General features: G+C 39.1%; 1 protein-coding gene across 2 annotated transcripts in view; it reads right to left on the bottom strand.

Annotated features, from left to right (window-relative positions):
• Positions 1-15,026, bottom strand: part of STK32B (serine/threonine kinase 32B) — a 161,682-nt gene that overhangs the window by 50,783 nt on the left and 95,873 nt on the right. For both annotated transcript variants that reach the window (XM_069856333.1, XM_069856334.1), the window contains exon 5: positions 2,810-2,847. In XM_069856333.1, coding sequence (XP_069712434.1) covers positions 2,810-2,847 — 38 coding nt within the window. The remainder of the gene's footprint in view (positions 1-2,809; positions 2,848-15,026) is intronic.

The following is a 15,026-nucleotide window of genomic DNA, read 5'->3' as shown; positions in this document are numbered from 1 at the left end:
GGCCTTATTGAGGTTTACATGGGTCCATTTCATGAACTTGTCTGGGGGTCCTTGGACTGCGTCCAGTCCCTCAGGTGTGTCAACTGCACCACTCAGCTTGGTATCATCTGCAAACTTGCTGAGGGTGTACTCGATTCCACTGTCTACATCACTGATGAACATTAAACTGTACTGGTCCCAATATGAACCCCTGAAGGACACCATTTGTCACCTATCTCCATTGGGACAGCAGCCATTGACCACTATGCTCTGGATTTGACCATCCTATTGATTCTTTGTCCACTGAAGAGTCCACCCATCAAATCTGCGTCTCTCCAATTTAGAGAGAAGGATGTTGTGGGGGACCATGCGAAAGGCCCTACAGTAGTCATCTGTAGTTACTCCCTCATACACTGATGTGGTCACTCCATCACAGAAGGCCCCTAGGTTGGTCAGGTAGGACCTGTTCCATGATATTCCCTGGCACAGAAGTGAGGCTGACAGGTCGGTTGTTACAAACTTTGTATATGTTGCAAAAGTCAATCTGTTTAACTGCTTGAAGATGTAAGGCAATGTGAATGGCATAACACCTCACCTTGACTTCAGCCAAAACAGTTCTTTTCAGTGAGGTCAAAGAAATATAACTCACTGAGACAAACTCTCTGTCCTAAATGTTGTGAATATCCAGTTCCACAATACTTTGCATAAGCACAGTTTGTTTAATGAACTGTAAGAAAGGGTAAAGTCGTGAATAGGAAACATTTGTACCATATTGGAGGCCACAGACTAAAATAAAGTTCCTTCTTCTTCACCTGCTTAGACTCAAGTTAGGTTGATTTGTTATGTTTCTTCTACAGCCTAGCATATTTATTGCATATATGGCATATATATTCAGAACATTAATCTATTAAATGAAATGTGATAATTCTTTTTGTTATTATGTTGCAACTTAATAAATCTTTTATGGATTTCAAGGATAGCAGTCATCTTGCAAAATGTACATCTATAAGGTGAGGATCTACATATTTACTCAAAACTTTCTAGGCATTAGTTACCAAAGAGAAATAGATACTGATGTATAGTTCTGACATAAAAAATAGATCAGATGATATAAATGATGTCTATGTATTTCAGTTATCTGTAAAGGAAGCCTGTAGTGATGAGCACAGTACCAACTCCGGTCCTGCTGATGTCACCATTTGGTGAATTGAAATGTGTGGGCCCTTGTCCATGTTGAGTGAATTACATCCCTCAGGCACATAACAGATCTGTGAACCAAAAATCCATGAACTAATTAATTCTGCTGACTGAGGTCTATCTGCAAGTCTGGACAAGCACCTTTTTTTACCACTTTTCTGCAGGTGTGCCATGAGGGAGCAGTATTCTACTGCTTTGCAGAAAAGGGTCTATCTATCCCAAAATTTCTAATCTGGCTCTAGACAATTTTGTTGGTGAACAGTTTATAAGCACCAAAAATCCTTTCATTTTGCAGCATATTGCTCAGTCTGGTGTAGCTTCTTCCCTGCAAGTAGTTGAGCCTCCATAGGAAGTGTCTCACAAGAGTCTGATCTTGTGCAGTAATTGACCTTGATGAGGGGCAAAGAGAAACAAAAGCAACTGTACTTCAAAGGCTGTCAGTGAGAGATATAACACACTCATAGTTATTTTGTGTTGCCTTTGACATCTTTAATTCACACAGGACTTAAAGACAAGAGATTTCTATTTCCTGCTTATTTGCTGATATTTGCATCTAGGGAACATAAACACTTATGGCTGTCAAACATTAAATTTCTGAAGCTCTAGATGGTTTCAAACTCCAATATATTTAGCTTTGTTAGATTCTATATTCCCAGGGACAAACTCTGGCTGTTCACTATGGTATCTCTTTAATCAACTTTAACTTGTATACCCAGGAGCTCGGCAATGGATTTTGAAAGATAATGGTAACATTGGATCATTTCAAGTTTATATTTTCTCAAAGATTAACTGCTTTTAATAAATTGAACAAAGCATAAGACTTCCCCATAGCAGCAAACACACATCTTTTTCCATTTTTCCTCCTGCATATATTTCTATTCTGGCTGATATAAGGTTAATGCCTTCTTTTACCAATATTTTCCTCATATTTTTCCTATGAATAGTTGCAAAAAGATGCATGAGATTCTAGAAAAATGTTTCATAGACAGCATATATGTGTAAAATTTAAGTATAAATAAATTAACAGGGGTTTTTCATATTACACTTTTTTTTGCTTGTGATCACAGAATTAGTACTGAAAGTTCAAAGCTGATTATATGTTATCTAGGGTTTTTTGTGTTATTTAAGTCAGAACTACATGTAGACCATAAAAATTTTGCAGACTTAAAGACTAATTTCCAAATTTCATATCCAAATTTAGGAAAGTAATTTCAGATACCAACATGAGAAAGAATTTACTATAGGAGATTTCTTAGCCCTTCAGAAGTTCTAAAAGGGAAAGTAAGTGCTTGGTACTGTTATGCTCGTAGGTTCCTAAAAAGGGATTATGGTGATTCACAGGAATCCTGCTAATAAAAATATTAACTTCTTTTTATCAGATGTTCCTGGTGATCTCAATTAATATTAAATTCAAACTTCTTCAGGACGTGAAAATGTCAGATAAGCATACTTCTTTTGCAATAGAAGAAGACGTTACAAAATCCACAAGGTAGAGTCATGGTCATTGCAGATAAAGTTCAGATTTAGGTAGGAATCCAACATCTGAGGCTGATTTACAAAGTATGTTGTGAGCACAGCACTGAGACCTCAAGAATTAGAAATATCTGAGAGAAAGCAGTCAATATGCACTCACCATGCTCATCCAGTAGTATGTTGTCAGGTTTAATGTCCCTGTAAAATAAAAAAAGGAATCTATTAAATATCATATCCAAAGAAAACCTGCAATTTTAAATTTTTCCCCATAGGGGTATAAGGCCCAAGTCACTTCAATATTTACAAACCCTAGAATATCTCATCAGCCTCTCCTGGCTGGGTGGCCTATAGCAAACTCCCACCACAATGTCTGCCTGGGTGTTTCAGTGATTTTTACCCATAGACACTCAGCTCTGCCATCACTGTCATCGAACTCAAGGCAATGAAAACACTCTCTAACATAGAGGGCTACCCCACCACCTCTCCTTCCTTTCCTATCCCACCTGAAGAGTTTATAGCAGGCCATGGTAGTCCTCCAGTTATGTGAGTCATCCCACCATTTTTCTGTGATGGCAATTATATCATAGTTTTTTTGTCGTACAAAGACTTCTAGTTCTTCCATTTTGTTGCCTGTGCTGTGTGCATTGGTGTAGATACACTTGAGTAGGGTTGTTGGTCCTTCCACGCTCCTGAGGGGTATAGTCTTATTTCCTAAGTGACTACTCACTGTCATTTCTAACCCAATCAATAACCTTTGCATCTTCACTGCCACTTGAAGGGCTATCCCCCACTTCCTCTGAGAGTCCAAAGACTCATTACCACACCATCCCTCACACACTGGAGTGCCATTCCCAGGCTTTTTTCTATATCAGGCCTGGTTTTTTCCCCCTCCGCTTCATGTCTAGTTTAAAGCCCTATTGATAAGCTCTGCTAGCTTCTTAGTAATCATCCGTTTGCCCCTTGGAGACAAGTGTGCCCCACACTTTTATCAGCAAGCCTGATGGCGTGCAGGCCAACCCATGGTAAAAAAACCCCAGAGTTTTGCTTCTCACACCAGGCTAGGAGCCAGTTATTTCTTGGCTCTTCCTACTGCTTCCCTCATCATTCCCTGGAACAGAGAAGAATACTACCTGTGCACCCGAACACTACCTGTGTATACCTGTTCTTGGCACAAGGGAACAACATCACCCTAGAGATCTTTCCTTTCAGGATCATTTTTACATTGACCTGCATTCATGCTGCTGTCAGCAGCAGGCACGGAGACATCTTTTCCTCATTGCTGAGTATCCCCACCCTTTTTACTGATCCAGCATCATTGCTTATGGTGTCAACCTGTTCTGGGGGAAACTCATCTCTTCCCCTTGCCTGCCTGGATCAGTCCCTGGTTTGGCTCACCCTGTATCTCAGTGAGCATGATGGGGAAGTGTTCTTTTCACTGACATGTTGCGCTTTGTGCAACTTTGAAGGCACATGCTTGATGTGACATTGCCAGAGTGGGAGATGCACCAGTCCACCTTGAGTAAAACATTTGCCCCTCGGGCTGAATTTTCCACTTATCTCAAAAGAGAAGGCAGTGTAAACTGTCAAAATAAGCTGTCAAACGGGTCTGCAAATAAACTCCAAAGACCTCCGCCTGTGTAATTTCTTTTAGCCAAGAGATAGCTTGATTACTCCAATTTAAACATTTCCTAGGAAATCCTGACTGACATCCATATTAATATATAGATTTCACTGACTAGTTTTGATCAGTGTGGCCTTAAATGGAATATAGAAAAAAGTGAAAAGTTGCAAAAGAAAAATGTTTTATCCCAGAAGACCTTTTTTAAAAGTCATTAGAAAATTACTTCTAAAGTAAATGTCATACAGGAATAACATAGCAACTATAATATTTATATTTCTTGCATGATATGAGCTCAGTCATCACCCAAACTCCACAACTTTATTAACAAAAGAAGGAAGATTGCATTTTAGTATTCTGCATTCCACTGTTTCTAGGCCTTCCTAAGAATCATATGAAATTGTGAAGTAGACTATGTTTACAATTTGTGTGGCAGCAGCTGGGGAAATGTAGGATAAATAAATCACTTCAAATCATTCCTTACATATTTGGACATAATGTAGGATGTGTATGCGTCTGTGTAAGGGAAATGATCTCACTATGAATTACCATCTGGAATGGAAATTTTAAATTATACTGATATTTCAGTAAGAAATACTATATTTCTTCTACACAACTTATAGACTATCTGTAATTGGCTGATTCAGCAGCAGTTCTAGTTATATGTGTAATTTAAGGGGAAATTTCTCCTAGAGCCCATGTCACCCTCAAAACTCTGACTTGTCTCTTTCGTCTCCCTTGTATTCACTTGTCATATAATTTCCCATATTGAAACCATATCATAAAGGTGAAGTTGTGAGTTTCAGAAGAACTGCATGATTAAATATCTTTGTTCATATTATAAAATCTATTTTTCATGCACTTCCATCTTTAATGCTCAAAAAGTTGAGTAGATCTGTGCTTATCTTTCTGTGACTAATTCAGGTAGTGGTTGACACTTGATTCAGATGCAGAAAGACCATAAAGCCTTTCCTACTTAGGGCATCTTCCCTATTGTGTGCCCTGCCAACTTCGCTCATTTTTCTCAGCGGCAGGACTGTAGCTGGGGCAGGTACAACAGGATATAAATCACCTCAGGGAGGTGGTTGAGTCACCATCCCTGGAGGTGTTTAAAAGACGGATGCATGAGGTGCTGAGGGTCATGGTTTAATGATTGATAGGAATGGTTGGACTCGATGATCCAGTGGGTCCTTTCCAACCTAGTGATTCTATGATTCTATGATTCTATGACATTGCCTAGCACAGAGCAGCCCAATCCCTCAGTCCCTGAGGCAACTTGATAGACTGATAACCATACCTCAAAACTCAAACCAGGCTACTTTAAGCTCCTTTCACAGAAAGTCTAAGTCATAATTTAACTTAAGCCAGAAGGTGGACGATTTTCTTAAGCAGGATGCTGCTGTTCTGGTGTCAGATGCCTGGAGATGTACCTGATGCATAAATTCACATGGCAGGTGAGAAATCAAAGAAGAGAGTCACTATGAAGAAAGTGCCTCCTGCAGCACTCTGTTATGTGGTTATCCCCAGTTCAAAGTGCGGCAGTAAAAATTCTCCTGTCCAGAGGCAGCTTCTTGAAAGCTTCATGGACTGCAGAGGAGCGATGGCACTGCTCTGCCCTTGCACTGATCACTGCCGCCTGGATACAGGATGGGGAAGTTTCAACACAGTCAATGGGAAGCCTTGGCAGGTCTAGAAGCACTGAAATTAAAGATACTGGATGTGTTCAGAATGGAGGACTTCTAGCCTCTATTATACAAAAACCAGATAGTTCCTTTAAATAAATACTCTAGTTAAATTAATTTAAACAGTAAAAACAGTGTTTACAGAGGAAGATGGATTTAAAAGATAAAAAATCCCCGGTTAAGCAGTTTAAATACAAACATGTTAAATAAGTGTAATCCTGTTATGACTACACAGAGATTTTTCTGAAAAAAAATCTTCCCCTTAGCAAGTATGCTCAGACAACAGGGTGTAAAATTCAGCGCCTTAACTTTGGGGTTTTGATAGTAACCATATCCCTAGATAAGAGAATGAATTGAAACTTTAATTTAATAACCCAAGTATCTTGAACGAGATCATAAGAGAAATTGAAGGACATTTGCAAGGAGCAAACTCACTTACAGTTTGGATTCACAAGGGCTCTTGGCTACTCTCTAACATACACAGAATTATGACCAGTAGAGCTGTGGTAGTGCCCTTATGCCTGATTTCATAAACAAAATTTCTCAGTCTGTACCTGTGCCACTCCAACTCTTTTCAGACACAAAAAAATCAGAGCAATATAGAAATGGGAGAAGAGAAACTTTGAAGTCCTTGCTCAGTGGCAGGACCAGGTCTAACTAATATAACAGCTGGCCCAAGAAACATAGAGGTGTGGAGAAATGAGAAAAAAAAAAATGGAAAAATCTCAGTTTAATTGCCACTTGTTTATATCACTTGTAAAACCATTTCTAGCTTTCTTCAATTGCCTTAGCTACAAACCTCAAACTAAAGCTGCCTGAAAGGATGAAAGTGCAGTAAGAAAGTGCTGCATATAATTTCCAAGTAGGAAGGAATGATTAATAATCTATTTGTATCTTCTATAAATTCTAGACTGAGCTCGTATCCAATGCTTGAAGATATTCCCTCTTCATGGAAGAAAATCACGAGCATGAATTGACTCTTGTTCCCTGCTTATGACAGTCAGAGTTGTCTGAAGTCACTGGAAAAGTTCACAATGATCGTAAAGGACTCGTATTCAACTATCTGTAGTTTTAAGTGCCACTTCCACCAACATTTCTTTCTGGTGTTACTAAGTTGAGTAGTAGCAGATTTCCAAATTAAGAACAGGAGAATTTGTGCAGTCTTCATCCTTGGAGGTTTTCGAGACCTTACTGGACAAACCCTAAACAAACTGGTCTGATCTTAAGGTCTGGACCTGCTTTGGGCAGAACACTACACAAGAGGCTGATGGAGACCCCTTAGAGACTGAATTAGTCTGTGAGTCTCTGAAAAATAAAATATCCAAGTTCAAATTCCATTGTTCAGAAGGGGAGAATCTGAGCATTATGGTGCCTGTGATTTCCTTTTAGTTCAGCATTATGTTTTATGAGGTGACTTTGAAGATCATGGATTTTCTCAGCACTTGTACAAGCCAATTTTGTATAGCTCTGAAAATAAAGCTGTCAAAGAAGGCACCAAAACATGCTTATTTAAAAGCATCTCAACTGGAACAAGCTTGTTTATTTCCAGCTTTATCTCCATTTGGAAAAATATAATTATGAAAATACCTTCAATTCTTTACTTGTAACAATAGGTGGCAGTAATGATATCTACATTTTTTTAATGGCAAGTGGCCTTTGGAAACATTGTGTTTGTCAATATTACCTTAGAGAAATAGTTGTAGTAGGTATTGTTCTCCCAGGTTGAAGGAAACAACCCTTTTAAAAACAGGAACCCCATATGGAACCTTTCACATTTCTAGATATACATAGCCAGATAAAAGTCTTCTCTGGTGAGGTTCTGAGTTTGCATAGATGTTAAAGTAAAATAAAAATATTAAATGCAGAATATTTCATTATATTGTTATTCCTGAAGATCCAATATGACTTTATCACACAGGTAATTTCACGTTGCAATAGCAAGAAAAATAGATGAAGATACTTACATGTTATAAAATGTAGAAAGATTTGTCCAAAGAAGAACATTAACCTGTACTTTGCCTCCTTTGTGTTGCGTTGTATAATGTCCCAGGGACTAAGACTGGAAAATATCACTGTGGCCATGTAACTGAACTTTTACAAAACAAACACCAGACTATGTTACCCAGATTCCTCTTTCAGACACAGTGGTTCTTTCCCAAGTGAATCAACGCAAAGAACTTGCAGGCAATCCAATAGTTGTTTCATCTTGCCCAAAGAACTCAAAGCAACGCCAAATACGCCATTTCCTTTGCTAGAGCTGTTTTCTAGAGCTAAAGCTAGATATTACTACACAGCTTGGACTTTTGGGCAGCTCTAAGGAAAGCAGTGAATGACTGTAAACACTGCGATGACATGAAAACATCCCTGCATTTCAAATTATAAGTCTTTTCAGTCAAATGCTTCTCCACATCAAATGGAGGTGTCATGGAGGATCAACCTGTAGCAGTAATTTGTTTATAATCTCATAGCTGATGAATATAGTCTTTTCTGTGTTGTATTGTCAAGAATTACTGAGACCTTCTGTGCATGTAAGTACAAGGCTTATACCCCTGCGTGTGAATTAGCTTTCAAGAACAGGTGATATCCCTGATAGCCACAGGAAGTACATGACTCATTAGACATTAACTGGAGCATGACATTTGGAAAGAAGTAGCTGGTCTAGCAGGAAAGCACATGTATTGCAATGGTGATGCTTTTTTTCTGTGGTATCATGTGAAACCTTTTGACTAGGAATAACAGGGAGAATGTATGTAGCATGTACTCTGGCAGCAATTGCATGAGTATCAGTCTCCTTCCAGTATAGGGCATAGGCCCTCTTCCAGTTTACACAGAAATCCACGTGTGAAACTAAATGAGAGAAGAAATTGATGACATTTGCCCTTTGCCTAAAGATAAAACAAGAGAGCACTGTTACTGATAAGTACGTTTGGCTTTATCTGTTGTAAAAAGCTAGCATCACAAGTGCGGTGTTTTGCAACGGCTGAAATTCATATAACTGCTTCTTTGTTTTTCACTGCACGCAATATAGAAAAGATCCATCTGTATCTGTCACATCACCAAGAATTTGCTCAGCTTATCAGACAAACTAAAAAATAAAATACACAGAATTCCAAACACACTTGAGCTTAAGTCAACCACAGTCCATAGTGTATAATTACTGTATATTATCACTAAAATTAGCCTTAAAATCCCTACCGACTTCTATGCACAAAAGTTCATCAGACGCCTGTTAGAACAGCAATCCACAATAATATCACATTGTTTAACAGCTGTTTCCTTCATCACTACCAAAGTGTAATCCATACTAAAGTGCAATTAATTACATCCAATGTGTCTGGCAATTAAAGTCCAGCTCAGTATGGAGAACTTCACATGCAGGCCAAGGAAAGTGACAGGAATGTCCGAAGGTTTCAGGTTTTCAGCAAGTACCTGGACAGTGTTCCCTTCAATGCAGCACTGAAGCCTCCCATTAAGCACATTTTCTGCTGATCCAGGTGTCAGCAGTATAGTGTAGTGGAGACATCACCCTCACCACTGCCACCATCTACTGCTGTCCATGACATAAGAACTATGGGTATAAGTATTTGGGCCTTTATTCATCAAGCTGACCACCTCAGGCTCTCTAATATATACAACCAGGACATATCACAGTCAAGTGAGCTTTGATGTCCTGCATATGCTTCCCGTTCTGGGTGGTTTTATAGATTTAATATATGTAAAAGTGAGCTGCAGAAGACCAGGATGGAAGGTGCAGAAACTATGCTTGAAAAGAAAATTGTATTTGGTAAATGATTAAAAAACCTCACCTGCTACCACCTGAAATGTCAGTAGCAGCTGGCAGGTCTTCTTGTGAATACCACCAACAGATGGATTAATTCTAGGAAATAGAGGGACAAATACCAGATTTTACGCTGCATTTGCTCGCTCCAACCAATCTGTAGTGTTTTGAACAGAAGTCTCACAACACATTTCTACCTCTAGCCTCACCAGAACTGGAAAGGAATGTAATAAATTACTTTTAAGAATACCTTAGAAGGTAAATTTACAAAGAAACTCACACAGCAAAAAATATGTGTATTCCTGCACACTGCTATTCTAGATGAAACTTGTTAGGTTACATTTGGCCCAACCACATCTCATATTCCAGTACCCCACCTTTTTAAGAAGGCTCCGTATTCTAAGAGAGGCCAACAACGTATTGCTTGGAATCAAATAGCCAAGTATTCTAACTTCTCTTGGTGAACCTGGGCAAGGAATGTAGGACTGGCAAAATTACTTGAGTTCACAGACTGTAGTAGCAAGATCCTGGTTGAGATTATCAGTCATTCAGATGACTGCCTGTTTCTTGGTGAGCTGAATAGCTTTTTAGATTCTGTTGGCTGTGTTGACTAGGTATCCTCTTCATGGATAGCCAACTAAAATAAATATAGTGCTGCATTTTGATTTTGGTCTACGGAATAAGGTTTTAAAAACATATGAAACATCTCGCATGCTGTGTGGAGTTACGGAAACAACTGGGAATGTTCTCCAGTCAAAGTACTGTAATGTGTTATCGCAGAGGCACAGGCAGGTATTTAAGCCTCTTGTAGGAGTCACACTTCTGGCACTCATTGTTTTGTTTGACGTCATCTCACACCATAAAGAATGCAATCCTTCATACAAGATAAATTGTGCTGTACTTGAAATACCACGCATGCCTAAGTATTTTTTTCATTGCTGCCATCAAATAAAAGATCCTGTTCATTTGTGGCATGAAAGCCTCTGAAGATCAGCATAGTCTTCTAGCTGTGTGAAGTTAAGAGGGGGAAGAGCCCAGGGGTTCCTTGCTCCCCTCCAGACAGGTAGTCATCGCAATCCCAGCCGTCTACAGCATACAGGGAATGTGTCCCTGCCATATAGGGTTACTTTTATGTAACTGGAGCCACATTGCATCTCAGGGAGATAAAATCTTATCTGATAGAAGGAAACTGCTGATCAAGTATTTCTTTGGATGGAAGAGCAGGCAATGACTGAGCACCACCATTCTTCCTGTTAACTAACAATTTGCACTGGTTTGATGTATATGGTCAAAACTCTAGACAAGTAAGTCTTAGTAATTCAATTTCTCAGCTTTAGATCTCATATACTATTCCTTTTTGACACTGTGTCTTCCAAAAGCAAGTATTAAACAATAATGATGACAGAAGTCTGGTGGATGGAAATGGACATCCTTACCTATATGCTCATAATTCTTAGTTTCAGCAGTAGAGGTACTCTGGGACTCAGGGAAATATGCTGGTACTTCAATTAACGTTCAGCTCCATGCATATCTAAGTGTATGCATCTGCACTGGGGTCCATCTGTAGAGCATTTTTGTGGCTGAGTAGGTTTGCAGAAGAAAGTTAAAGGAGCACCACCAGGGGAAAATTCTGCACTATCTCAAATTAAGAGGCAAGCTGTTAGTGTCTGAAGGTTTTAAAGGCAGAACCCAGGGTAACTAATATGTTTAATTAGCATAAAATCTGAGAAATGCAGCATTCTGGCAATAGGTTTTCTATTTAACAAGTCTTGCTAAGTAACAACATTCGTAGTTGTTATTGATTATTGTGCTGGTTTTGAGATACAGTTAATTTTCTTCACAGTAGCTAGTACGGGGCTATGTTTTGGATTCGGGCTGAAAATAATCTTGATAATGCAGTGGTATGTTACCTACTGCAGAGCAGTGCTTAAACAGAGTTGAGACCTTTTTTGCTTCTCTCACTGTACCACCAGTGAGTAGGCTGGGTGTGCATGAGAAGCTGGGAGGCAACACAGCTGGAACAGTTGACCCCAAGTGACAAAAGGAATATTCAATACCATGTGACATCATGCTCAGCATATAAAGCTGGAGAAGAACAAAGCAGGGGGACATATGGAGTTACAGCATTTGCCTCCCCAAGTGGCAGTCACACATGATGGTGCCCTGCTTTCCTGGAGATGACTGAACACCTGCCTGCCAATGGGAAGAAGTGAGTGAATTCCTTATTTTGCTTTGCTTGCATGTGTGGCTTTTGCTTTACCTATTCAACTGTCCTTATCTCAACCCACAAGTTCTCTCTCTTTTCCCCTTCTGGTTCTCTCCCTTAACCTACCCAGGGGGAGAGAGGAAGCTTAGCTGAAAAGCTAGAAAAGAAGGCTGAACGGAGACCTTATCACTGTCTACAACTACCTGAAAGGAGGTTGTGGCTTGGCAGGTATTGGTCTCTTCTCTCAAGTGACAGGAGATAGGACGAGAGGAAATGGCCTCAAGCTGCGCCAGGGGTAGTTCAGATTAGACATCGGGAAAAATTTCTTCACTGAAAGGATTATCAGGCACTGGTAGAGGCTGACCAGGGAGGTGGTTGAGTCACCATCCCTGGAGGTATTTAAAAGACAGGTAGACGAAGTGCTTAGGGACATGATTTATTAGTGGACAGGTACAGTTGGACTCGATCCAACCAAGTAATTATATCATTCTATCATCTTAACTTTTGCAGCAACTTGAGAGAGCACAGTAGTAAATTTAAGCTTGTGCTTCCCCCCATCAGCACCTTTTCTCGAATACAGAAAGAGATTAATTTATATGCTAGTGTATTAATTCCTATCTGCATAACTCTGAGCAAGGTTTTTCGCAATTGTTGAATAAAGCTTTTTGACCCTGATAATGATCAAAAGAGACATATTCAAAACCACTCAAGCTTCTGTAAGCCTTACCCCTCTGACGCAGAATTTATATACTGGCATTGACCATCTGCTTTTCCTACTACTGCATCTTCACACTTCATTGTGCCTCTGTTTCATGTTGTCCACTCTCTCTAGACACTCTTGATTTGGACTTCCAGAGTCCGCCTCTCTCCCCAGCAGATTTCCCCTGCCCACACACAACACCACACTTGTCACTCCCTGGTCTCTTCTTCAGCCCTCCTAGTGCCTCTATGGACATCTGCTCCACATTTTATGCAGGGAGATGATGTCCTTTATCTTCTTAATATCCTAAGGTCCATCTATCTTATCATCTATTTCTTTTTGTTTGCTGCTGACTCTCCAAAGTCTAGCTGCTCAGCTGGATAAAAAATCAGGCACTTTCACTGAAGGTCCAAACTGTGAACTCACCAGCTAGACATGCTGAGGTCAATAGGACTGTCTGACCAGTCTGTTTTGCTAACACTGTTAACAAAAGATACCTTCTGTGCTGTTATTTTTATACAGTGTTTTTTATCATTTATGAGTCTTTTATCATTCCAGTTCCACCACACATCATTTGACACAGAATGACAACAATGACAGAGAAATATGAGATATGAAGCTGTGTTGTTTTTTTTCTAAAAACTAACAAAGTTGGAGAGTTCAATAAAGCCAGGAAAAAATACCCTTCAAACCTCAAAATGCTTACAATCTGAACTAAACCTGAGAGCAGGGTAGAAACTATCTGTGTATAAAAAGAAGGCCTACAGTTTTATTACAAGAAATTCATATTTATCTGCTGAAGTACCTGTGATCAAAATTAAACCTCCAGACTTAAAAAAAAAAAAAAGTACATATCATTGAAATAAAGTGGGAGACTACTATATATGATTAGATACAGAATAATCACTGTGGAAGGAAAAAAGAAAAGCTCAAGCTTTGTATTGTTTTTATCACTAGACTAGAAAGCAACTCCTCATAAGACTGCATTCAGAACAGCACTGAAATTCACGTGTACAAGATAAACAGATGTAGAACCGAATAAAACCTGATAGCCACTGCAGGGATGTTTTCATCTTGTTAGTTTTTCTGTAAAGATTATTTCGATTATCAATTTAAACGAAGACTAAATTCACCAGAATCCAATTTAATGACATTTTGGTTCACTAGAAGTGCACTGTCTACCAAGTTCCCACCTTGAAAGCTTCCAAATTGACACTGTATTTTAAGATATTTCCTTGCTGACAGTAGTTCTGCATGTGCAAAAGCACCACAGCTGCTGAAATGCAGGCTCGTTTCATCTCCTCTGCTTCAGGAAAGTACAATTATCTCCACTGGGTCAGTAGGAAATTCCCTGAGGGATGAGTGTAAGCTGCATACGTGCATATTGGGAGAAGCAGAGGCTCATCAGCAGGACTGTCATCCAGCATCAAAGCACTGAGGTCCTGTACTTTCTCCTCTATAAAACCCACCCATGAAAACAGGACAGGTTTTCACAGAGTATAAAGAGATGTTTGAAAATAACCTTAAGGGTTAAGGGCTCCTTGTGGAGCTCAAAAGAAAAGGATATAGAGAATAAATGCTAGGAAAAAATATAGTCAAGAAGGAAATTTCAGCAGAACAAAACTTGTAGCAATCTGTAGTTTAATCACAGTCCTAGTCTACCAGATGATTTATTTTAAAAGATGAAACTCCATCAGATGATCAGCATTACAACTCTCACTCTTTCTCATCCCTCCATATATCTACTAACTCACACCACATCTCACCTGAAATATCAAAACTATACTGAAATCTGCTGAATGCATTTCAATTGCAATTGCTTCAACTGCAATATCCTTTAATGAAAGGCCTTTTACCACATCATGGATGATCTACTCAATTCCTGAAATACAAGGACTACTGCAGTCATTAGGAAAGAAAGTGAATGTGAAATTTTTGTCTTAAGACTTTGTTATTTTGCCATATATTAAAATGAAACTTACACTGTAAGGAAATCTTCAAGGAGTGATGGAATACTCCATACACGTATTGCTCACTCAAGCTGAAAAAATGGTGCAGCCGTTAAAGCAAACAGAAGAAAGAAGCAATTGCCCATATGTTGCAATTGGCTTATACTTTGCACAGCCTGAAGTTTACAGTCTTTTTTGCATATTCCCTCTCTCCATTTACATAGTTTAATCAAAGATTTAAAATTTCTTCACTGACTACAAACAAAAAAATAACTCAAGCACGTTGCATGCAAATTTGCCACTTCAGTGGAGAGAATATGCCTGTGTAGAGTCATGATGCTGTGAAATTTCCAAGATGCAATCATATCAGAATGCTTTTAATATAACATTAGCACCAAAGTTTTGGAAAAAAAAGATTGATGTTGTATCAGGGGGGTTAACTCT

This window comes from Phaenicophaeus curvirostris, chromosome 4 (genome assembly GCF_032191515.1).
Source record: "Phaenicophaeus curvirostris isolate KB17595 chromosome 4, BPBGC_Pcur_1.0, whole genome shotgun sequence".
Lineage (NCBI taxonomy): Eukaryota > Metazoa > Chordata > Aves > Cuculiformes > Cuculidae > Phaenicophaeus > Phaenicophaeus curvirostris.
This window is presented reverse-complemented; position numbering and strand designations above follow the sequence as displayed.